The 26,129-nt window shown below is 36.7% G+C and overlaps 1 protein-coding gene across 3 annotated transcripts; it reads right to left on the bottom strand.

The window, feature by feature from the left end:
- Positions 1-3,025: 3,025 nt before the first annotated feature.
- Positions 3,026-11,585, bottom strand: MAPKAPK2_1 (MAP kinase-activated protein kinase 2; the record flags this gene model as incomplete). Of its 3 annotated transcripts, none has more annotated exons than XM_051215922.1 (8): positions 3,026-3,551; positions 4,889-5,049; positions 10,578-10,706; positions 10,739-10,814; positions 10,855-10,981; positions 11,015-11,094; positions 11,128-11,332; positions 11,367-11,585. In XM_051215922.1, the coding sequence occupies 3 exons, from the start codon at positions 10,609-10,611 to the stop codon at positions 3,399-3,401; spliced, it is 348 nt and encodes a 115-aa protein (XP_051066467.1). In that variant the 3' UTR covers positions 3,026-3,398. The 3 variants fall into 3 exon arrangements, with proteins under 3 accessions (XP_051066467.1, XP_012797625.1, XP_051066468.1); XM_012942171.3 differs by having other exon boundaries at positions 10,582-10,706; positions 11,367-11,510; XM_051215923.1 differs by having other exon boundaries at positions 10,582-10,706; positions 10,855-11,094; positions 11,367-11,519.
- Between the last annotated feature and the right edge of the window lie 14,544 nt (positions 11,586-26,129).

Here is a 26,129-nt window from a genome sequence, read left to right as displayed (position 1 = left end):
TACAAAAGTAACAATTACTTCACAACTATTCTACATTTACTGTGAACATTTAAATTCTTAGTACATGTAACAAGACGATCCTTTACAGGTATCATTTATTCGACCACATGAATTAATATGAATCACCATTAGTAAATGAAAGTGAAAATTAATATATCTAAGGGTTTAAATATCTTAAAATAGCGTCCAGTCACATTCATGTATTCAAAATATGGATATACAGATTGTTTTACCAAACACTATTTCATATAACGTAGGCAAATCGTTTCATGTTTTTCTCGAGACATCAATCTACTGAATTCGAATGTAGGTAGTACTGTTGGTACACACTGATGACGACACTCTAATTAGAATGGAACAGCTATTTATTGCACTTTGAATTTTAATGATTATTCATCTAATAAACGTTCCCACTTATCATCTGTATAAACAATATTTTATTGTATTTGATGTTATCCACCAAATTACCTAACTCTCCTATTCATGTTTTGAGTTACTTTAGTTATCCTTATTGTTATTACTATCAATTTTTATCCTTTATTTACTGATTAATAAGCAATAAACACCTTATTTTAAACACTTTAAATCCTCTATTATCTCGACATAGTTGTTACTGGGTCACAATCAAAACAATAGATGAATATCTTCTCACAACTTATGTTTTCAATTTTAGTATTACGTTGATTTTAGAAGGGAAAAATAATTAAGTTTAACTCGTCTTGATCAAACGTAATGGTAATGCACAAAAAGACTAAACGCTTGTCATCAATCTACCTGATGAATTTGGTCAGTAAATTGTTGTAAAATGACATCTTACTATTTGAAACTTCATTTGGCATGAAGTACATGAACTTACATGCACGAAATAATCTGAAATTTCTGTTCATCAACTGTAGCACTATAGCTTTGCTTACCTTCAAATTCGATTTAAACCGTTAAAGAATTTGAAGAATTACACCGATCAATTTATCTTAATGTTTAATCAACTGAAGTTATTCAATCAACACACATTTATGTTGCCTTTTATTTGTTCGCTAGAAACGTATGTAAAGTGCCATCCTTTGTCAATCTATCAATCGTTTCCAACTACAAGTCATTTAATGTCTTTTGATAATCGTATGGTTTAAAGAAGCATAAAGTGCTGAAAAGAGATTTTTATTCCTTATTAAATTCAGTTAATTCAGTATCCTATCATCAGTTTAGTCATTACCTTCAGATATTGACGGTAATTAAATATATTTGTGATCGATAATTTTTAAACTGTCGTTCCGTTTCGAAAATTATCATGTGGTTTATGATCTGCTGGTGTAGTACCTACTGATAGCGTATATTAGATCAAATGATTGTCTGGGTTTGTATGCTTTAACACAAAATCATTTTATGTATACAGAGTATATAGGAGTATTAAGTGACTTATATACCAAAGTGTTTCATCTAAAAATAACGAGAAACAATAATATTAAAATATTCAACTTGAAATTTTAATAAAACTAAGTAGTAGGGTTGTAGAAATTACTGCTAAATTGAACAAATATTATAATCAGAATAGACTAGATTAATCGATCATTATAATATCATACAACTATACCAAATATGTGGTAATATAGAGTACTATTGATAACATTGATAATATAAAGTAGTGTTATCTCAAATGTAGAAAAAAAAGGTTGATCAATTGAGTAACAATTCATTTTCTCTGAAGCTTATAGATAAACAAGGTCAAATTCACTTGAAATCAATGAAATAATAACTATGAACAGAATTTTTAATCTAACAGTTCAATGCACAACTCCAAACTAAAAAACCTTTGAAATGATTCACTTTAATGAACTAGTTGATAAAAGTTAACTGATTTTTATGAAATTATAAACAATGGAATCAAGAATTTGGCTCTGAGTTTATATTTCTTTCCTTTTTTTATAGATACAAATACAACACCTGAATAATCCGTGCTTCATAATTATAATCAAATATATAATCCCTGAAATAAGTAAAACGTACTTGGCCACTTTATAGACTAAGCTGTTAGTAGAAAAATAGTCACCAATCTATTTCTTCTTTACTTCAAAATTAAATGTCAGTGATTTCATTGATCATTCAAATCCTAAACTCATAGTCGCTTGAAACGTTAACATATGAACAGTTTTCGTGGATACTGATTTAAATCCTAAATTTATTTACCTTAACCACTATTTTAAGATATAGTATGATCAATGTGTTGAATTTATAGTATGCAATATTTCCATCACTCAACACTAAGGTGGAAGCTATAATTGGCAAAGTATGAAGGCTTTATGCTGTTACCCAGCTCGTTTAATAATGTTTTTTCCGGGATTTTATTATTATCAAGATATATAGCCTTATGGGGTACATTTAGGAGGAATGTATTGGTGATCTTTAGAAAAAAAGTTCTGCTTTTACTTCCTTCAAGTCACTACACTCATATTGACTAACATTCTCCAGGTTATTGCTAGTGATAGAATTATGATTAGTGAAAGATACAATAGTTTAAAGCCATTATTGTATTTCATGAGATTGCTTTTTTGAACTTCTTGAGGTAATATCTATGGTTACAAGCGACTATTTTCACTAGTTGGCTACCGTCTTTGTGGATTGATTTCTAAAATTAGTACAACAGTAGTATGTGAAAGTGGACGGTCAGGAAACATACCAGCTCGTACAATACACTTACGAAAAATATATTTTGGAAATCTAACTGTTTGTCCCCAGATGACTGATGATCTTACTTCCTTGTTTTAAGTAGTTTTAACTTTTAAACTGATCAGTTTGTTGAACTGATAACCAGAAATTGAATGATTTAAACCCAGTCATCGTTTCTATTCAACAGTGTACTATATTACAGTTCATTTAGCCAAGGATATTGCTGATAGTACTGTTGCAAGCCCATATAACTTTTACAGCTAGATAAATAGGTTTTATTATGTTTCAATAGAAAACCCACGGAAAGTTTCTCGCTCGGCAAAATACAACACTTTCAAATTAATTCGACAAACTACCAAGCATATTAAAAACAAACGTCATTATCTATTTACTTATTATGAATATTGGCATTACATACATAAAATACATTCTAAAAGGCATATTTATATGTATATGTTCCATTTTTGTACAACGAGAGAATTGACTTCATGCTTTGAAGTAATGAGCAAAGCAGCTCAGCAGTGAAGAATATTACCTTTACAAAGTACTATTATATAATGTTATACATATACGGTTTTAGAAATTGTGTATACAAAATTAAGTATAATTTATCATCAGTATGAATACAAAAATACACGTAAGTCAAGAAAAAGTTAACAATTATGTGATTAACTGAAAAGAAACAATAATCGAAATAATATTATTAACAAAATTTTTGTTGGTGATGATACCGACTATTATAGCACTTTATGAGAATTATTTTCAGGATTAGATTTTTGATTGATTTTACGTTTAATTAATAAGGGATTTTTGGAAGCATCTAAAGTCATCAAAGTAGGGACATTGGAGTGTTCTTTACGCTTTGTCTGAAGACTTTCACGAAACATCTCCTTTTTTTAAAAAACGAAAAGGAAAAAAAAGGTGTAAATTAATGAAACACTATTTTTGTAGTCATTAAATACAAAAAATTATTCGTAAATGAGGTGTTTTAAGCTCATTATAGTTTTTAATTGCATTGTAAAGTACTGAATACCATTACAAACATTATATACGTCTTGTTCTATCTGTTTATAAACAATAAGTACTCTCAGTTCTCATCTAAGATCTACTTCAAAATAAAGCACTCAGTGTTAGGCGGTTACAGGAAGATTTATCTGATAGTTTTTTGTAACTATATGCTGACGAATGTATTTGATATGAAAGTCAGTTCACTCAATCTATTATTCAAGTTGATGAAAATTATGGTGCTTTAATCAACACTTATGCTAATTATACACGTGTGCGGTGGAATTAATATCACCTGCAGCTAGTAAAAACAACGTTATTTTAATACTATAGTTCAACGTTTGGCTGCTTTTCTTATTCTGACCTAGTCAATATATGATTTCATTCAGAACCGCACCGAACTATCGTATAAAAACTTTGGATGAAACGAGCATTTGATATAATATACCTAGCATTCTATTCATGAATATAAAAGAAAAAAAGATGTTCGATTTATCAGATCAATTTTATAAAGATTAAATTAATTTCATCTTGGTTTCCTGTCTTAATGTAGAATGTGGAGTAAATTAATAACGCCATTCTCTAGACAACATTATTGGCAATTTTATGATTAAACATAAGATTGATTCTAGTTTGTTTTTTAAATTCCGATTGATAAATGTTACTACGAAACACATTCGTATTACACCTAATTTTAATTCATTATAATGTTTTAGTATAGAAGGTTTGAGTACTTTTTAAAACTATGCTCATGAGCGACTAAGTGCTTTATCTAAATCTTCTATTATTTAATGTCTTACTGCCTAGAAGATTAGCAAAATGCTTTAAACAAGGTCTCACATATCGAACGCATAATTAGACTTTCTGTCACATTACTTGACTAAATAATTTTTGAAATTTAACTTCTTTCATTTACTGTATATGCTGAAAACTGAAAAAACAATTCTACTTGAGCCCGTGTAGATTCATTATGCACAACAATTATTCGATTTAAAACAACAAGTAAGTAACTGGTTATATTATAGTACATTTTAGGCATCCTTTCATTTTGAATTCACTCACAAGTTACCTTCACTTTCTAATTTTAGGGGACATCAATCTCTTCTACATGATGGGACAAAGTACCAACTTAGTTAAATATTTCAACGTGATTAGTAGTAAAAACTAGAATTAAAGTGTTAAATTATTGATAAATCTATTCATTTATAACATTCAAACCTACTCGAAATTGATCCCATGCTTTTGTAGTGAAAAACATACTAGTTCCAAGAGGTGTGTTAGGCACATCATTATACTGAGCCACCCAATGGTTGTTCATCACTTCTCTGATTGTAGGTCTACGATCTGGCTCTGTGAGTAATAGGCTTTTGATTAGATCTTTAGCTATTAATAAATGAAAACATGCAAATATGTTAAAAAGTAAAGGAAAACAACAAACCCCAAGAAAAATTAACTGATAGTAACAAAATGGTTAATGACATTTGTCAACTAAAAAAAACACATATATCTTCAGCATTTTGTAAAAGTTGTTTAGTCTAGTTGTCAATTTTGAGTGTTTAAATTTTTTTTTTCAAAAAAGAAGTTGAAAGTTGGAATTACGAAGCTAATATAGTTTTAAAACATTGGGAAACTGAATATTTCATTACTTAGTGTAGATAACACAAAGAAAGCATAATGGTCTTTATCAGCTATTTTATTACATAAACAATGATCACATGTTTTTCAAGATTTCATGCAGATAATTCTAACAAACTTTTGAAAGCTGGAACATAAAACAATAACTGGCTGTAGAAAATATTAACCTGAATATGTTCCAGTTTAGCTGTGTTAACTTAACATAGGGAAGAAATAAGCTTTAAAACATACTCTTGAGTTCAGACTTCATTTGTTTTCGATTTAAGGTATCTCATAAATGTAGGTCTAATAACCTTTTACTAAATATTGTTAGTCTAATATTTCATCCAGTTCTGTATCAAAAACCGGGTTGTTAACTGAAAATCGTGTTTGCTGAGATATTAAGATGACTGATATCCCAATTCAGGTATTTCAAATTATATTGATTATTTCAATTTCATCAAACCTATGTTTAATCCAAGTGTGGCTAAGAGTCAACTTTGGGATTTACTCTTAGTTTTAGTCGTAACTTATCTGCTCTGTTCTAAATATCAATAACGGAAAGCATACATTCTTAGAAGTAATTGAACGACTTTTAAAGGCCAAGTTAAACTTAGGTGCATCGCTTTTCATTTATCCCAGGTTTTCATCAATAGGCAGGTCATATAATTGGTGGTTAAACACATACTAATCAAATAGTTACGGAATAATTAAAAGTGTTTATAAACTCAACGTTGCCTACGAAGACAAGTGGGTTGGTGGGAATGTAGTTCGAAAACTCAGGTGTATTGAAAGTTATAAGATTTGAACTTTTGCTGGGTAAAATGCAATTTTAGATCTTATAACAAATAATCTAAAGTTCAAAATTTCAATAAGGTATTTCAGTAACGTGACCAGTTATATAAAACCACAGAACGTTGAAATTAGCGTCAAGTAGTAATTAACCGAACTGAGGAGAGAATCAATCAGTTGGTTAGTTATTAGCACTGATTACACAAAACATAATTCGTATTTACATTATAAAAAACATCACGCAGTATTTAATTATCTCAAGTAATGATTAAAAGAGCTATGAAGACACCGAGTATTCACAAAACGATAGAGAGTAAATAGATCTGTTTTATCGTGCTGCTGAACTACGTTGTAGTTTGACAGTTCTAAGAGTTTGTTCAACCTCCAATTTCAAAAATCAGTCACAGTTAATGGGTAAAAATACTTACATTTTTATCTTTACTCTCCGAAAAAAACGACTTTTGACAAATAAAAATAAATCATCCTAATCATCCTAAATCGTCCTAAACAAATGTATGGATGCAGTGCATCGAGTGCAAAGGATGGTACCACGAAGTTTGCATGAGTCTAACGCTTTTAGCTCTCAAGTGGTTTAATAAAAATGGTTGCGTGTGGTTTTGTCAGCAGTACTGCTCGGACGCAAACAGCTTGATAACCAAGGCCATTTCAATGGTAAATGCTGCTGAAAAGTGTATTGGCAAAGGAGATCGGAACACATCGTACAGTACTCGCTCTGTTGACACACAAATTAATATGAAACCACCTCGAATAGTCTCAGTAACAGCTGACTCACATCGATCAAAGGACGAAAGACCGACTTCAAAGAGTTCTGTCTTAAATAAAAACTCAAGAAAGGAAGTTTTCTCTGCCCCCGTCCTCCAAATAGAAGTCGGCAGGAAACGCCTAGGTATCCCAATCGCAAGACTAAATCTGTTTCTAGCGAGAAAAACAACCTGACTGCTCAAGTCGTCTATAGCCTTCCGGAATCCCCCAGTGTGTCTGACGCGACTGTTGTCGTTACTCCAACGAAAGTTGGTGAATGGGCATACGTTGAGAACAAGAAACGACACAACGCTATTAAAGAAAATCCAACTCCCCCCTCCAAAAAAAATAGCCGAGAAATTAAAGACTGATCACAGTGACAGGTCAGTTATCCTTTAGAGAATCAAGGAGAGTGAAAGCCCAGAATCTAAAACTCGTTCTGAGCCTGACATTAGATTAATAAAACAGCTACTAAATCAGCTTATGCCCCAAAATATTTCCGTAGTTACCCTGCTAAAGGTGTATAGACTAGGTGACCAAATGAACTTGGAATAAAATCAAACCACACTGCTTAAAGTAGTACTAAAATATCCTAAAGAACAGGACTTACTATTACAGAATGCACACAAACTAAAGGGGTCAGGAGTTTTTGTCCGTAATAGCTTGCCACTTGCAGACTGTGTAAAAAGGCGAGAAGCCGAAAAAAATAAGACCTATGTTAGATGCTGGCGAGAAGGACCTAAAAATCGTAAATTTTGGGGTTGTGAGGCTTCGACAGATAATGATTTCGAGGCCACTATGGGTGCAGCACGAAGTCATTTAAATAGGCTCCGGATCTGTTACACAAATGCCCAAAGTTTGCTTAATAAGCGGTCGAAACTAGGTGTACAGATTGACTCTGCCAAGCCATATACAATCTCAGTCACAGAAACGTAGCTGACGCAGCTTATAGATAGTACGTAACTTGATTTTGGAGGTTTTATATTGGTAAGAGCCGACAGAATCCAGAAGCAGATCTATTTATTGGGAATGCTTGCCTATTTGTCACTATCGTCAGTGTATCCCACGAGAGTGGGACGTGTGAATTAGTTAGCTGCCTCTTGAAATACAAGGGATAAGAGCTGCTGATTGGTTTGATCCACCGTAGTTCAAGCTGTAAGGTAAATGAGTTCTTGCTACACAGTTTCAATACTTGGTCACAAAGTGGTCGATGTTTAATCTTAGGAGACTTTAATGCACCCATGGCTGACTGGAAAAATCCGCGAACTGGATTGTCAGATAATTCCTTTGAGCAGTAACTAGTTGATGCGGTTTTAGCATGTACCCTAGTATAACATGTGAAAAAAGTGACAACGTACGACTCGGACTCTGAATCATTCTTACTAGATCTTATATTGACCGATTATAAGGATGACGTCACGAACCTAGATTACATGCCAGCCCTAGATGAAAGCGATCATGCAGTTCTAACCTTTGACTTCCATATAGTTGTCAAAAACGAGCGTACATCAGCTCAATCCAGACCTAACGTCTGGAAAGCAAATATACAAGATACTATACACCCAGCATCGTCAGTATATTGTACAATAGACCCAGAGTCCCTAATTGAAACAGCCTGGGATGTATTTCGAAATTTATACTTAAAGGTTACTGCAACCCGCATCCCTTGGACTACTCTAAGGGGGTCGAGAAACTCTCTATCATGGTTTAGTAGGGAAGTTCGCACCCTTTTCCGTAAGAAGAAAAGAATGTGAGACAGATTTAGATTACTGGGGACTGATGAGACAAAATTTCAATGTCGAGAGCTCGGAATACCTGCGCCTTGACCCTCCGTAAGTCTAGAAGGTTGTGCAAAGAAAAGGTGTTAAGGAGTCTATAGAATGCCCCAAACGTTTGTATTCGTATATAAACCAAGGAACAAAATGAAGAGGAAATATTCCAGCACTATGGGGAGCCGGTAATGTTTCATCATTAGTGGAGGACGACTATGGTAAAGCTCAAATATTCTCAAACTACTGCTGGAAGAACAACATAGTAAGCCCTGTCTTCAAAATAGGTACGAAACATAAACCTGAGAACTACCGATCCGTTAGTCTAACTAGTGTGGTTGTTAAAATTTTAGAGAATTATTCGTGGGGAGCTGTTTAAGTACCTCGATGAAAACTGGATCCTTTCGGAGAAGCAGCACGCTTTCAGAATAAGTTATTCTTGTCTCACTAACTTATTAGTCACCCGTGAAAACAGGTGAGCTCTTAAGGACCGAACGTTACTCGTAGACGTAGCCTACATTGATTTCAGCAAAGCTTTTGACAAAGTTACTCATAACCAGCTGTTATGTAAGCTAAGAAATGTTGGAGTTGGAGGCAATCTATTTATATGGATAAAAAACTTCCTAGTTGGGCTCCAACAAAGAGTACGGGTGAACTCATAGTAGTCTAGCTGGGAAACTGTGCTTAGCGCAGTGTCACAAGGTACAATTTTGAGCCCAGTGTTATTCCTCTTATATGTAAATGACCCTCCTTGTCTCTTATCATCATCGGTCTTGCTATATGCTGACGATGTCAAGATACGGAGAGTGATAAGAAGTAAGGGTGATAGCTTAGAACTCCAAAATGATCTGGAGAAAATATCTGAATGGTTTCAAACTTGGTAGCTGCCGATAAGTACGTCCAAGTGTATTGTGGTGCATACTGGTCATCAAGGTACAGATATATACATGATGAAAAACACCGAGCTACCTGTTGTTCAGACACACAATAGCTTAGGAGTCATCATTAGCCAAGACTTAAAAACTACTGCACACTGCCGTGAAATGGCCGCCAAAAGTTTCAGAACCCTATGGCCAATACTTTGTGAACAGTATTCGTGCATCCTAAACTTGAGTGCTGCATACAAGCGGCTAGCACTTGCTTAAAAGACAGTGAGCCTTTGGAAAAAGTTCAGAGAACAACAACTATGCTGATTCTTGGAGTAGCAAAGCTCCCGTATGATGTCCGATTGGCTAAACTACACCTATTCCCGTTGTCATATCAAAGAATTAGAGGCGACATGATTACAGTTTTTAAATTACTTAGTGATAAATTTGCACCTAATATGCCTTCATTTTCTTTTGTCTTCCACAGCAAAAAATTTACGTGGACACTACAAAAAGTTCATAGGCTCAGAGCAAATTACTTGCCAGCTGACTATCGGCTTTCCCACCAAATCATCAACAAGTAGAATTCATTACCTTAACAAGTGATTGACGCTCCATCTGTCGATTCTTTAAAACGAAAGTTGGATCAGCTGACAGACCATCATTGCCAGGACTAACACAGGCCATCAAGCCTCCTGTACTTTCCAAACTGAAACTGTTAAATAACCTCTTGCAGGTTATTTATGCGGTTACTGTCTTTTGAGGAACAAGGTCTTTTCAAAGTCAAACTAATACCTTTGTTGCTTTTTTTAGCAAGTGGAAAGCTATGGATAACTGCCTAAGAAAAGCATGTAGTACATTTTGATAGCTCTAACCGGATACACAAATACCAGATACTTAAAATTTTACAAGCTTCGAACACGGTATAGGAAGCAAATATGGATAGAATGTAAGATGATCTGTCGGGGACAAAATACATAATTCTAAACATGCAGAGTCTAGAGTCGAAAAAAGGTTACTTTGTTATGTTATTAACGAATAAGTAAATGCATCAGCAAGTGTACAATTTATGAGTACAAATTCTGTACCGTTTAAATAAATGCCATACCTACCACTTTTTGAAACGTACTTCCATTGTGCATCGGGGAAGTCGTACTTTCCAGCTCGAATCTTTGATTTCATACCAGGAGATATGGGTTGGCCATTCTGACTAAAAAATGGCGGACAACCTGAGAGCCTAAACAATATTATGAAATGTAAATTGCTTACAAAATATAGGTTATTATCCCTAGGGACCAGATGTCACAGGACTTGTCATATCGTTCAAAATTAAGGATCTCTGGTGCTAGATATAATTATATTCATCAAAAGCATAATGAACCTACGGACATAATAAGGAGTGTAACATGGTGTTTGAAGAGACTTTTTAGTGACGACTTCTTTCGCAAACCCAAAGTCCGTAAGTTTTAGGATGGCACCATTCTCGTTAGACGTGTAAAGCAAATTTTCCGGCTAGAAATGGATCATTAAAAAGTTAAATATTACTTTAAGGTCACGGTGTGCTATATTTCTTTCATGAAGATAAGCAATTGCAGAGGATATTTGATACACTATTTTTGCAGCTTCTGCAAAGATAAAATCACAAATTTACGAGTTACCGCTTTCCGTAAAATTTTCATATTTTTTAATTTTATTAAATAGTTCACCACCCCTCATATATTCCATTACTATCAAAAGGTAATTCTTTTTAGTGTTCTGGTTTGTGTTTTCAAACACGTCTACGACCTTCACGATATGAGGACAGTCTGAGACTCTCCAATGAATTTCAGCCTCTCTTCTTGACTTTTGATTGTCCTCAAGTATCTAGAGTATGAGCTAGCATAGCAGATTACAGTACCTTTAAAGCATACTGGACTCCTGTCTCGTTATGAACACATTGCATCACCTTTCCTGTGATTCCTAAGCCAAGCACATTATTTGTAATCGTATATTCTGATGTTATAGTAGACGTTTTCGGAACAAATGGTCTAGACGATAACATTCCCAGCAACAGCAGTAATCAATCACTCAACCTAAAATCGCGGACAACAAGTTGCCTTCAAGTACAGTGCAGTCTAAGCAACTATGCAAAAAGCAAAAATTATTCATGAATAATGAACATAGCCCTTTGATTTCGATAACGAAGCATCATACAATACGGACTCCCTATTGCACTGAGAATATACAAAGACATTGAATTGTTAACTTGGGTTTCAAATGAAAGTATGTCTGTGCTTCACTAGCGTCTGTTTCTATCCGCTTTTCTTCTAACCAGATCAACTGAAGGCTCAGACATCAGTTCTTCCAATCGTCAGATCCGACCACTGATTACTCAACGGGAATTTGTTCGTTTTGCGCGTGCCTAAACTATAATGATAAACTCGGAGAAAAATAAGCGATATCACTTCTTGGAATCTCACGCACCACAATGAAGTCATACTTACCTGTGACCAGGTGGCGTAAAAAAGCCTAATATATCAACCCTATTGTCACTAAGTGAATCAAGTTCTTCCGAAATTCTTCAAATTCCAGTCCCTGGTATCCTTTTAAAAGGGTTTGAGATATTCTAAAAACAAACACTTGCGGCATACAGACGATTTTACTATTTCGGCAGTAAAAGGACTGGGTTGGACATTTTCGTGTCATGCATCTCTACGACTTTTAAGCACAAAGGAACCACGACTTAATTTGACTTCTGAATAATCATGAGTTAGGACCAGGGACATTAACTATTATCTCGTTTATTTGACGATATCTAAAAAGATCCCTAAGTGATCCGTCTGTGACGGAAACAAATTTCGAAGACTATTGTTAAAGACCCTATTGAATTCTACACAGATTAGAGTTACTAACTTGGTGTGACGATTGTGTTCCAGGTTGGGTGAGATGATGCACCAAGAGCTAAGTGAAGGAAATTTTTCAAGACTTGCTGTAGTTTTTTAAAAGTCGTAAAAAGTCTATAAAGTAGCTATTTTGATAAATAGGAGTTTTGTTACCTGAGCTAAAATCTCCACCATAGCTTATTACTTATACGATGTAAACCATGCCGCCATCCAAGTAGCATTTATTAAACCCATTGTCGAACAAACGACTGGCATATAAATGGTGTTAGAAACAGTTAGGTGTTTTTAAGAACTTGCATTTTAAACTCCAGAGGACATCCAAGTAACATCATTAGGAACTTGCGAAACACTATAGTTCTAGTCTAAAAAACAGGCAATATTGTTTTCAAAATTTTTGATTCTGTAAGTTTGTTCAGCAAACATTGCTTTATAGCCAGATCCACATTATGTAAAAAACAAACTGTGATTCATCTTTCTATTTCAATCTACTCCATTCAACCTCCAGGCAAACAATCTGGTCGTATGCGAATGTTTGAGTTGCAAATCTAATGTGAATTATTCAATATGACGTCCAACCACCCCCTACTTCGGAAAGCTTACTTGAAGCTATTTATGGGGTGAATCTTTCCTCCCGCCCACTTACGGACTCTCATTACCTTGATCTCATGTAATTAATAGTCTCTTCTAGGAGTCCATTCATGATTGTAGACTCCACTATCCTCGAATCGCTTGCGTTCTATTAAACAGTCTCATTAACTTTTGACTTCTCCAGGTTCCAAGCAATTAAACTAAACAAGGGTTTATCCTCTTTGTAAATCCTGTTGATAACCTTTGTTCACCTCCACTAACTACCAATACCCTTTCCGAAACTTTTATTTTGTTTTCGCTTTTGGATCTACCCACTCATCTGCATTATCTAATTTGTCTACTAGAGGGTTAAGCTCTACATACGTGGTACCATAATATGCACCCTGCAGTAGTGCTTAGAGTAATCACACTTCGCTATCATGATTCTTCGAGATTTAATACAATCACGCGTAACGTTGTAATTTACTATGGTGCTTCCCCTTTCAACACATGAACAGTGGTAATCCTAACTGATTTATCCCGAACCCGTTAACCTTCGGTAAGTTTGGACCAATAACAATCTCTAACATGGCTCATCTTGAAACAAGTCCTCAACAAAGCTCATTTTCCAACCTACGTCTATCCGATGTACTTAAGGTCAGTCAGTCAGTCAGCTACAACGTAGGACCAGGCACATTTATGCATCGGTCCAAGTTGCCATACCTCATTAACACAACAAGATCGACACCGGATTCATAAAAGTAGTTAATTCAGAGGTGGCAATATATAAAAGAAAGATTGCAATAAGGATATGGTACAGGAAGAAAAAATTAGTTCATAGAAAGAAAGATATGAAGCGATTTTAATCTCTTAGTTTAAGGAAAGACAGAGAGTGTATACACCGACGCCATTGTGATTGATTCTGAGCCATGTCACCAAGAGTCTTCAACGATTGGTTAGGACAGTCACGCGGACTCCAACCAAGTAGTCTGCATCTACCAACATGGCTCAGACTAGAAGTTAGTGACTTCAAGCACTGATGCCACGTTTTGTTTTGGCCGCCCCCAACTTTCTTCCAACCATCTCCAACACCGGTTAGCATTGCACGTCGTAGTAATCGGTGTTCAGGCATACGTAACACGTGGCCCAACCATCTCAATCGATGGAGATTAACAACCTCATCAACTGGTTTACCATCATTCCCTAACACCCTGCGTCGAACCTCACTATTACTTACTCGGTGATCCCAGCAGACGCCAGCAATATTTCTAAGGCATCTGTGGTCAAATAATAGTAGCTTACGAGTGTCTTCTACTCTTAACGGCCATGTTTCGCTGACGTAAATTAAAACAGAACGGACTGCCACGCAGTATATTCGTCCCTTAATTGATAGACGGATATCTCGCCTTCGCCATAAGTGACGTAAGTTGGCAAAAGCCAAACGAGCTTTTCGAATCCGTGCTGAGATTTCGTCAGACACCAACCCATTAGGGCTGATCAGACTTCCAAGATAAGTGAAGTTTTCAACGCGTTCGACCACTTCATTCCCTATCCTTAGTTCAGGTGTTGACGCAGACCAGTCCTGAAGCAACAACTTGCATTTAGAGGGAGAGAAGCGCATTCCAAACATTCTGGCATTGTTCCTTAGTGCTGTCAAAAGACTGCATTTTATCAGCGTCTTCACCAAACAGGACTATGTCATCTGCGTATTCTAAGTCGATAAGTGGACCTCCTGGATGGAGATCAATACCCGAGAATTCAGTCGACGAGAAAGTTATTTCCATCAGTAGATCTATGATGAAGTTAAACAAAAATGGAGAAAGTGGACAGCCTTGACAGACACCACTTGACGTTGCAAAAGTAGATGACAGTTCGCCATAAGCTCTGACTCGACTAGTAGTGTTCGAGTAAAGACCCTTCACAAGGTTTATGTATTTCTGAGGCATGCCTTTCAATGACAAACACTGCCACAGAACCTCTCGGTCTACAGAGTCAAGTACTACTTTTAAGTCAAGACAGACCACCATTATCGGATGCCGATAAGTATGCCTGTGTTCTAGAATCTGACGAATGGTGAATATGTGGTCGATGCAGCCACGACCAGGTCTGAAGCCAGCTTGATTCTCTCGTGTTTGCAGTTCGCGAGTCGTAGTTAGGCGTCTGATAATTATCGAGGCTGGTATTTTAGATACTATATTAGTTAAACTTATCCCTCTATGATTGTCACAGGATGATTTTAACCTTCTCTTATATATTGGGACGATAAGTGATTGTGACCAGTCAGATGGGATAACGTCTAACTCCCAGATCTTAGCTAAAATATTAGTCAACCTAATCACTAAAATTGGACCACCATCCTTAAAGACCTCGGTAGCTAATCAATCTGGACCAACTGCCCTTCCTCTTTTCAAATTAACGATAGCCTTTTGAACTTCAGCAAGAGTTGGGGGACCTACTTCAATGTTCCATTCACACTGTCTGGGAATGGAGGGTAGTTGTAGAGTAGCTGAAGGCCAGCTGAACTGTTCTCTGAAATGTTCCGCCCATCGTTCTAAACGTCTGGACTGAGAGCAGACGAGGGTGCCGCCTTTTTCCGAAATAGTCTGACTTACATTTGACTTATTAATTCCAGTTTCTTTTATTAGTCTGTAGAGCTGTCTTGTGTTCCCTATAGCCGCCGCCTTTTCCATCTCCTTTGCTTTCGTCGCCCACCACTGCTCACAGTCGTCCCTTAGACTTTTGGTTAACCTAGAACTGATTTGTTTTCTCTCTTCATCGTGTTCAGAGCCTGATGGGATGATTTTACAAGAATCTATCAGTGCAATAGACCTTGAGGAAATCCATTGGTTCCTTGTAACCCTGTGGTTTAAATCACTGATAGATGTCACTGTTGTTTCCACAGCTGATCGTATAGCTTTCCAAGCAACATCTGGGTCAGCCTCGTTTTCAGAACTACCTAATTGTGACCTCAGTTGTTTCTGGAACCTACTTTTGGTTTTCACGCTGCTCAATTCACTTCCAATGGGTCTTTTTATTGTGGCTTTTTGCGTCCAATGAGGCGCAAGCAGATGCGTGCCCATATTAGGGCATGGTCGGAGTCCAAGCAGGTACTCCAGAATGAGCGACAATCTTCTACCGACCCTCTACAACGATGACTGATGGCAATATGGTCTATTTGAGTCCATCGTTGGTTTGGTGCAGGGGGTCGCCATGTTAGACGATGTCTCTCCTTATGCTTAAAATTTGTGTTTGCTAAAAATAAACGATTGTCTGAGCACAGTTGCAGCAGACGATCACCATTATCTGTTCGCTGTGCCGGAATGCTAAAATACTCACCTAAATGCCTTTCTGTTTGGTTTAAACTACCTATCTGGGCATTAAAGTCGCCTTCTACGAGTACTATGTCTGAGCGTTTAGCTTTCTGAAGAAGTTCAGATAGCTTTCTGTAAAATTCATCTTTCACATCATCTGAGCTGCAGTCGGTGGGAGCGTAGGCAGAAACGACGAAAAGGCAACGACGTGTATCCCTATCCTTCCGAGTTCTTACGGAGCCGTTTAACCGAACAGCACATAGACGACTGTTGACGGGGATCCACTCTAGCAGTGCTTGTTCCGCCCTCATGCTTAGTGCTATCCCTACTCCTGCCAGTCCACGAGAGCTGGCCATCGGGTCACCAGACACACGGAGGGTGTGTAGAATTATGGTCCACTATGATATTAGTACTGCTCTAATAATGGACCTAATCCTAAATTTTGTAGATTTGTCATGATATAACTGCCTAATCTATAAGATCTTACGTGGAAGTCACACCATCGACTACACCAACTCACTGTATCGTATCAATTACCAATACATGATGTAGAACAAGGTTAGGCTAGAGAAGGAACAATATATTTAATATGAATAGAAGATATAAGGTAACATTCAGATGGACCACGCCTGCATGGTCGAGCCATGCCATCCGATCAACTCCAGTCAATTCAATCCATTGTTCGCGCCTTCTCCATTCTTAGGTATTTCTCCGTGTTAAATATTGAATATCTATTTTCTCAATAGTCTTGTGTTCAGCTTTGAAGATTGTATGGTTATGGTCCAATGCCACTACACTACTCTCCCACCAGAATCAACGTGATGTTGGTTCGATACCAAATTGGATGGGATCGTCGCGCGCCGGAGGTTACCAAGGATAATAGGAATCCTCCGGGTATTGGTAAGCTGAAAGATAAATCAAAAGAAAGCGGCAGCATCTGGTCGGGAAATACATGTAATAATTTTAAAATATCTGCCTTCATGCTTAACATGCTTGAAATGAAAATTCGGGTGATTATTTGAGCTATAAAAAATGGGATTACAATAATAATAATAATAACAAATCGATGCGTGTTAATAGATGTTGGTTAATAACTTAACGTATAGGTAGTAAGTATTTTGTGTTTAGAAATATTAAAGTAATGAATATTGTAGAAATGTTAATATTGGTAGTTTTGGTTTAAATTATGAAATCAAATAACGATTATGCCGGTAAGTTGTCCATATGAGTTGAATTCCAATTGCATCTGTATTAGTAGGCTAACTGAAGGAACAAAAGTATTACCGTGGAGAAGAATTCCAACTAGTGTTCCAGTTAGTTTGATACGGTTTATTTAGTTACGGGGAGATTTTCTCAACCCCGTGTTTACTTGACCGTGATAGAATTTAGTAATACTACTAATACTCATGAATGGTTATCAAGACAAAATTTAAATACGTGAGTGATAATTATATGAGTTTTAGACAGATAGCTAGAAACAAATCGTTAAACATGAGTGTATTCGTAAGAGACATGCTCTAGACTCAATGTTCTGATCTGTGGCAGACTATTTATTTATATTTATACTTGCCGGCTGATTGGGCATACAAGTTAGTTGCAAGTATGCAGTTTATCATAAGGCGGAATACGACTTAATTGAGATATAGTGGTTATAAGTTATTGAAATCAGTTAAGCCTATGTGTCATATTGCTAAGTGATGTGGTGCTGCAAGATGTATTTAGCTAAATGAGTTTTTACAAGATGATTAATAGTGAGTGACGCTCATATGATTATCAGGGAGTACATAAGTGGTAACCAAGGGGAGTACACTCCCAACTCATGTCTATGATAATGGCTTGAACCTTAGTCAGTGTTGGGGTAAATTCGACATTGTTGTTTTCAGTTTGCAGGAGATTTGCTCGACTGCTTATACCGATTATTTGCATGCATGATTGTGTCGCTAAACCATCAATAAGACTGACAAGGTTTTGAGATATTTACTGAATGAGCAACTGATAGAGAAACATACTGTAATCATCTGTAGTAAATGAATACAAAAGAAAAACAACACTAGTGATAATTATAAGTAAATTTGCTGACTGATTTTGTTAATAGTTTCATTAATTTTATCAATCATATTACGTGATTGTCAAGTTATGACAATGCTTTATGACGATATCCTGAAACTATTACGTTTAACTAGTTATAGTGTTGATTGAGGATTAGTCAGTAGAAAAATAGGTATTGTTGCTTTAGGTGATTCGAAATTATCAGAAATTTATAACGTTAAAGAATCCGAGACGCCTAATTTAATTATAAATTTTAATTCAGAAAGATTCGTTTAGTGTTAATTCTAGTAGGCTACGGAGTTTTGATTTTAAACGTTTGTTTAGCTAACAGCTACCTAGGGATTTAGTTATTTTACTAGTGCAGTTGATAGTACCTAAATTTTTAATCTTATTATCTAAACTATGTTCGCATTTTAGGCTGCTAATATGATAAACCAATCCATAAACCCAAATACGATTAGCAACAACGACTATGATGGGTTTATTGATAAATGTTAAAGGCGATTCAGATGATTCCTAAATTTAGGAGACATGAAGATATAGTGTAACGTGTGTGCGGGCCAGGTTAACACGCAGGTTGTTGACGTATATGACAATTTAAAAATAATGAACATGACCAGATAAATAATTTTAAAGTTTAGACTGCTTGTGAAACTTCAGGCAGGAATATGATGCGTTATAAACCTTCCATAAGAAGTTACTGCATTTAGCTTAGTGACACTTACAAATATATGACAAAAGCAACTGGAAAACATATACATCTTAAGTACAAAAAAAATCATCCAGTAAAATAGTTGGACTCGCCTTGATTATTTTTGAAAATTAGATTATTCAGTGGACGACATATATAACGCCATTCGTGAGTAGTAATGATTCAAAAGCATCCAGAATAAAACATGCAGTATGGCAATCACTTCCAGGGTGCTTGATGCTGTTGAGGTTTTTGGGACTCGCTCTGATTAGAACAACTGAATGAATCCAGATAATTGTGTGTGCCATTGAATGAGCCATCTAAAATGAACTTATGATTGCAGAAAACTTATGGCTGAAACTCACCGTATGCTTTTAGAGAAGTGTCATCCTTGTTGTTTGGCAATGGAACTCGAGAATATGAAATTAGGCAGGTAGTGGTCGGAAGAAAAGATAATTCAGGATAGTGCAGTTTAAAACAGGATGAGGTGTTATGTGAAGGAACACTGAGAGTTAGATCCAGATACCTATTTAGTCCTTGACTGCATCGCTAGTCAATGCATATTTACGCTACTTACAGGTTATATTTACTAGAGCTTGATGTTTAAACAAGTCTATGTTGCTGAAGCAGGTAAATGCTATTAAAGCTTGTTAACGAACCATCAAAGCTAATTAGTTGATATAGATGATCAACTTTTGTTATCGATTGAGCTAGTAAGTTATGTGAACTAATAGATATAACATTACGATAATATATGTGACCATTAATCAAAGGACTATTAGAATACTGGAATTACAAAAACAAAAACCGATTGAGAAGGTTAAGGTGGAAATAAGGATTAACAACAATAGGTTGCGTTTATTTAGTTGGGCTCACCAATGTAGAATTATGGTCTACTATGATATTAGTACTGCTCTAATAATGGACCTAATCCTAAATTTTGTAGATTTGTCATGATATAACTGCCTAATCTATAAGATCTTACGTGGAAGTCACACCATCGACTACACCAACTCACTGTATCGTATCAATTACCAATACATGATGTAGAACAAGGTTAGGCTAGAGAAGGAACAATATATTTAATATGAATAGAAGATATAAGGTAACATTCAGATGGACCACGCCTGCATGGTCGAGCCATGCCATCCGATCAACTCCAGTCAATTCAATCCATTGTTCGCGCCTTCTCCATTCTTAGGTATTTCTCCGTGTTAAATATTGAATATCTATTTTCTCAATAGTCTTGTGTTCAGCTTTGAAGATTGTATGGTTATGGTCCAATGCCACTACAGGTGTATCTCGTTGGCTCTCCGTTTTGCTGAGATGAGGTCAAGTGAGTGACCACACTGTGATCCTGTATGCGTGTTTCAGAGACACAGCATACATCAATGGTATGAGATTCTAGGGTTCTAGCCAAGGAAGCCTGTTGACCGATTTGACATATTGTGCATACGTTGAAGGCACCAATGTGTAGTTTGGAGCGAGGTTTCAGTAGACCTGGGACAGTGTTTTGAGCATTAGAATCGTTGGTTATGGTGACACTTGAGGGGGAAGCCGAAAAAGGAAGTTTAGATGTGAAAGTCGATGTAGGAGGAATAGTAGGAAGTGAAGACGGAGGTTGATTATGAATACAGTGGTCTTGAGTGCTGTTAGAGGTATGAGGGCGGTTAACATTTCCCGGCTGCCCACACCGTGGAAGGGTTCTTCTGGAGGTACCTGAAAAGGAAATTGGATTAGAAGTGATCTTAGTGACCTGGGAGCGTGACCGCAGTGCCCAAGGGACAACTGCTTGAGGTCGGTCACACACGACCATTTTATGGGCAATTTTTGTGTTAGCTCCGTACTTGTTGAGACCTTACCGCCGGAGACGGATATCCGTGGGATAAGGTGAGGTGTGCATTTTTAGGGTCGACCTATTCTAACCTCACCCCTCCTTGTGAGAAGGCAGCATCGCTGTCATGCTGGTTGTCTGAAGGAAACACCTTACTGCTGTCACACCTTTGTACAGTCAGCAGTACGACTTCGCCTTCGGACCTTGGGTTTGTTGCTTTTAGTCTTACCGCTCTTCAACCGACCTGTCTGACATGGTAGGACCTTGAGGAACAGTTGTTCCAGCCAGTATAGCTCGGTTGCTTCATCACGATAGGCAAGCCTGACCACCACGTCAAGGTAGCAACAACGGACGTGATGGAAAGAATACAACGAGATTTCACTCGCAAAGTACTTACACTATGTTGACTTGCCATTAATATTATTTCACCACTCCTTACCTTATCTATAACACATATATGTCTATACTTCTCCGCCTACTTTGGTAAACAACTATCCTACAATATACCATTCTTACAGCATATACTCTGATTGGCAACCTATACTTTGTGCTATAGTCATTTATAGCATTGCATCGATGACTTACCCACAGTCCATAACTTGTACCTGCCTGATGAGCTTGTAAAATGGTACTTAGAGAAATGGTGTTTTCCAACAGGATGTGAAACATAGAGCAATGTGTAAGGTATGATATATATCCAAAAAAAAGCTTAAATGAGCCTAAGATCAAAAAAGGAGTGAGGGTGGTGTTACTGACCAGCAAGCATTGGTGGTGAGGGCGATGACTTCAAACTACCCATGTTTGTGAGGAAGAATATTTTGTTTGTATTAGGCTCTTTATGCTTAAGAACAAGTCAACCAATCTGTGATACTGAGTTTGTTCTCCTACGCTAACCATTCAGACTCATGTTTCCAATTTTATGCAGGACTAGCTATTCTACTAAAACAACCCATACCATGCTAACTCTGACTTTTACATTAGGACTGTGTGTCAAGAACAGGATGGGAAAAAAGGAAAAAAATCAGACAATAAATAACATAGTTATTACTTTTCTTAACACTTTACACTCTATACGCACTTTCTGTTCTAATAAACAGCCTTCTTTATTCCAACATTGGCTTCCCTTACTTCATTTGAACTTATTCCACCTTGATAAATATCACAACTCATTATTCTTTATTACTGCATTGTCTCATCTAAAGCCTCTGATCACATTTCACTCTAGCTACAAGAGCTAGTGTGAATTCATTAAAATAATTTATCATATATCTGTCTCTTCCACTACAAAATGTTAAGTGTTGTTTATCGTTCACATTCAGGTGCCTTGCTCTACAAGTCTACTTTATAACAACTATAAACTTACAAAGTTTCATTATATAAATAATTAGCACGACCAAATTCCGAACATAATTATGCTGAGATCGGATCTGGCGTGTAAAGTGGAAGCGATGCCACTTTGGAGAATATTTTGAAGACCACTCAGTATATCTGAAAGAATGAACTGATATTTGCTTTTGAAGACTATATTTATTTAACATGCACACTGTGAACGAATAAACGTAATTTGTAGATCACGCCTGTAAAAATAGCGTGTACATGCCCTTGCAGAAATATATTATATTATCCGTCTCTCGTGGTCTGGAGACAGATCTTCGTGAAAAGTCTTTTTGAGGAGTTTGGGAACTTCTAAGGCTATGATGAATATATCAGTAGACTAGAAAAAATATCCGAAAATATGGAAACAGTGACTCAATAAGTAAAAACAAAAGATGAAAATATGATATATGATGTTCAAACAAGGAAAAGACCCATGAATCGGAGAACCAGATCACGTATCGTTCACCAATAAAGATGCCACAGTTATTAAGAGTTTTATTATTGGGGTTTTATGTTGATGATGTCACAGGTATTCAGTGTTTAACAACGCTTCTACCAGTAACACCTTCTAATATATTTCGTTCCCACCCAGAGAAATCAAAAGACAGAGTCGAGGAGATCGGAAGAGTATATTTGGCGATGACCAATATATCGGAATTCTCTGATCTAATCTGGCTAGCGATTGCGGTAGATATTGAGCACGGCGTTACCACACGTGATCTGGTGCGGATGCCTGACCGAGCGCCTTCAGCTAGATGAGTCCACTAACACATATGGTCAGCATCCAATGTCGAAAACTTAGAGCTATTTATTTTGGGGATTTATTTACCGCTACAATGTGCAAGATAGTTAATAATAATAATAATAATAATAATAATTTATTCTCAAATAACAGTTTGTTACCTGAGGCATGCCAGTTTACAGGCAAGATCAAATTGATACAATATCCACTGTAGTAAATTACTCAGCTGGGTTGATAATTTATAAGATATGAATGTCGATGGTTTTACTCAATATCACAGTTGGCGCGCTTCATGAAAGTTGCGTTGCGAATGTGCAACTAATGGTCAAGGATGAATCCATTGAAGGTGGGAGCTTCTAGAAATCGCAACCATATGTCCCTTTGGAATATCTAAGGCTTTAAGGATGGTGCAGGATGAAGTCACCAGTTACATATCTCAAGGGGGCTGAAAGAGGGAGCAAGTAAAAGAAAGGACGAGAGGCAGAGTAGCAAATATTCATGAAGGAATGTTCAAGGTATGATTACTCAGTCTAATTTTCTTTCATTAAGGTATTTGTTAAGCAAGAGCATTTTAATAGGTTAAAGAAAATAAGTGTAAACATGGTATGAGTGGATATACAACTGACAAATGGAGGCGATTCAGAAAGGAACTGAGAGCATGGGGTTATGTGTGGTTATAAAATATAGTGCTGAAAACAGTATTGTGATATACAATTGGCTATCTTTCTTTTTTTATCAAAGATATTGGAGCCCTTTACATTTTTTTGTATTATTATTTTTTTTAAGGTATCATAGGGTCTTGAGTAGGCTTCGTATATTATCGGATTGTCTAGTTTGCTTGTAATAGGATTACTGGGTAGGAAGTGAAACGAATTCAACGTTCGTAACACGATTTAATGACGTATTTTGCATGATGAATCAGCATTAATACCTTAAGTTCGTGACATCCCACTAGACCATAAGGAGCCGTAATTAAACAAAATGTACTACCCTACAGACATTGGTGGATTGAAGTTATCTCCCCACCATCATGTTTGCTGGTCAGCAACGCCACCCTCCCTCCTTGTCAAATTAAACCAATTCAGTTAAATCAGAAGTCATAAATGAAGGGTTTCGAATGCATATTTGGAAGGCTATCAATATATTGAGAAGCGCCTTGTTTGAGCTGGCTATAAAGTGCAAGGAATGCGTAGCACGGCGTACAATTTGGTGTTCTGATGTGGATGTGTGAACAAGCGCCTCCAGCTATGTGCGCCCAGTAAAACTAGTGAGGTTAGCATCAATGTCGTAAACCTACAGAACTATTAATCTTGAGTTGTTTAGCTCTAAAACCACTTACACGGGAGTCAACAAGCAACTGAAAAAGAGCATTACAGCCGGCAAATATAAATTCATGAAAGACCTAGCAACGGGAACCGAAAAAGCTGCGAGGGGAGGAAATATGCAAGGATTATATTATGCAACAAAGAAGATACAGGGAAGTAGATTGAGGCTAGAATGTAAGACAATCCCTGAGATTCAAGAACAGAGGAACAGGCGGGCAGAGCATTTTTAAGAACTCTTGGATAAATCAGCTTCACTGAACCCACAGGAATTCATAGCATCACACACAGATCATCTTATAACTATTATTCTACCAATGATAGGCGAAATCAGGCTGGTCATCAGACAAATGAACAGTTGGAAAGCGATATATTCACACAACATACCAAATGGAGCACTGAAGTCAGACATAGAGGCACTTCAAAACATGTTCCAAGTTCTATTCAGAAAGATTTAGGGGAAAAACATGTACCGACAGACCGGAAAAGTGGACACCTCATCAAGGTACCAAGGAAAGGAGTTCTGAACATGTGTGAAAGCTGCTGAAGTATCACACCATTATCGATACCAGGAATAGTTTTAAACAGAGTTGTTGAACGGAATGAAAGATTCAGTAGAAGCTCAACTTCGAAAGTAACAGATTAGATTCCAAAAAGATGAGTCGTGCACGAACCAAATCGTTGAACGGATCGTTGTTGAGCGGCCAGTTGAATGGAACTCGTCACTACACGTCAACTTTCCTGACAGCGTGAATAGGAGAGCCCTATGGAACCTTCTCCGACACTATGATGTACCTGAGAATACCGTCAACACAATTCGGAAATTATAAGACAGATCGCACTGCAAAGTTATGCCTAGAGGACAGTTCACAGATGAATTCCAAGTGGAGGTACGCCTGGAAGATTATGTGACAGCTTACGTGCAATTGTTCAAAGGATGAACGGTACTGTTTAGATCTCGAGTTTATCACTAAACGTACTCCAATTATCCTCAACCAATTCATTTCTACTGATTGATCAATTTATTGGAATTAGAGACGCTTTACCGGAATGGCATCCAACCTAATGTCGGATCAGGACGTAGCCAATTCATACAACGTTTTGTTTGTTGAAATCCGAGGGTAAAATGCAACTCGGTCATGGTGTCAAAGTGTGGGTTGAAGCGGAATGTCTGTTACACCACCACAATAGTATACAAAGACAAAGTACGACGTATTGGCATGTGGACGCGTTGTGCTAGTGCGCATTTAATAGTAATTTACTGAAGGCTGATGTCAAATCATCTAACTGAAATTGTAAGCTTTAACTAACTGATATATGAAGCGTCGAAATCTCCAACTATATGGAAGCAATTAGCCTTACTACATGTAAAGATGTGACTGGAGATAAAGTTGTAGGCAAGACAAGTTTGACTACAATATATTGCCCCTAGGATCACTACCACATTAATAGACAGCTTTTTGTCTCACGAGATTCACTATTTTTCGCCTCCTATGTACTAAATTTTATGCTAAAGTGATCTTTTAGATAAAAGATTGTTTCCTTTCCTGCGGTTTGCAAAGCAATACAACGCTGCTGCTACCATAGGTTTTGGTGCATTATGGTCGCTTTGCTGAGTATTCAAATGCTTTGACGAGATGTTTCGAATTTTATATCCCACCTATGCAAGATCACACTTAGATTACTGTGTTCAAGCATTTGCTCCATATCTGATTCAACATACCAACTCACTTGAGCGTGCTCATCGTGTGGGAACAAAATTGGTGAAAAGTCTTTCTAAAGTCCTATCTTTCTGCTCCCTCCAGCCCTAACGATCTTCGAGGCCGTAACAAGAAGGCTCACAAATTTGATCTAATAATAAGAGAGTGCGGTTCCGTTTTTCTCA

Source organism: Schistosoma haematobium, chromosome 4 (genome assembly GCF_000699445.3).
Source record: "Schistosoma haematobium chromosome 4, whole genome shotgun sequence".
Classification (NCBI taxonomy): domain Eukaryota; kingdom Metazoa; phylum Platyhelminthes; class Trematoda; order Strigeidida; family Schistosomatidae; genus Schistosoma; species Schistosoma haematobium.
The sequence above is the reverse complement of the archived record's forward strand: the minus strand, read 5'-3'. Positions and strand labels throughout refer to the sequence as shown.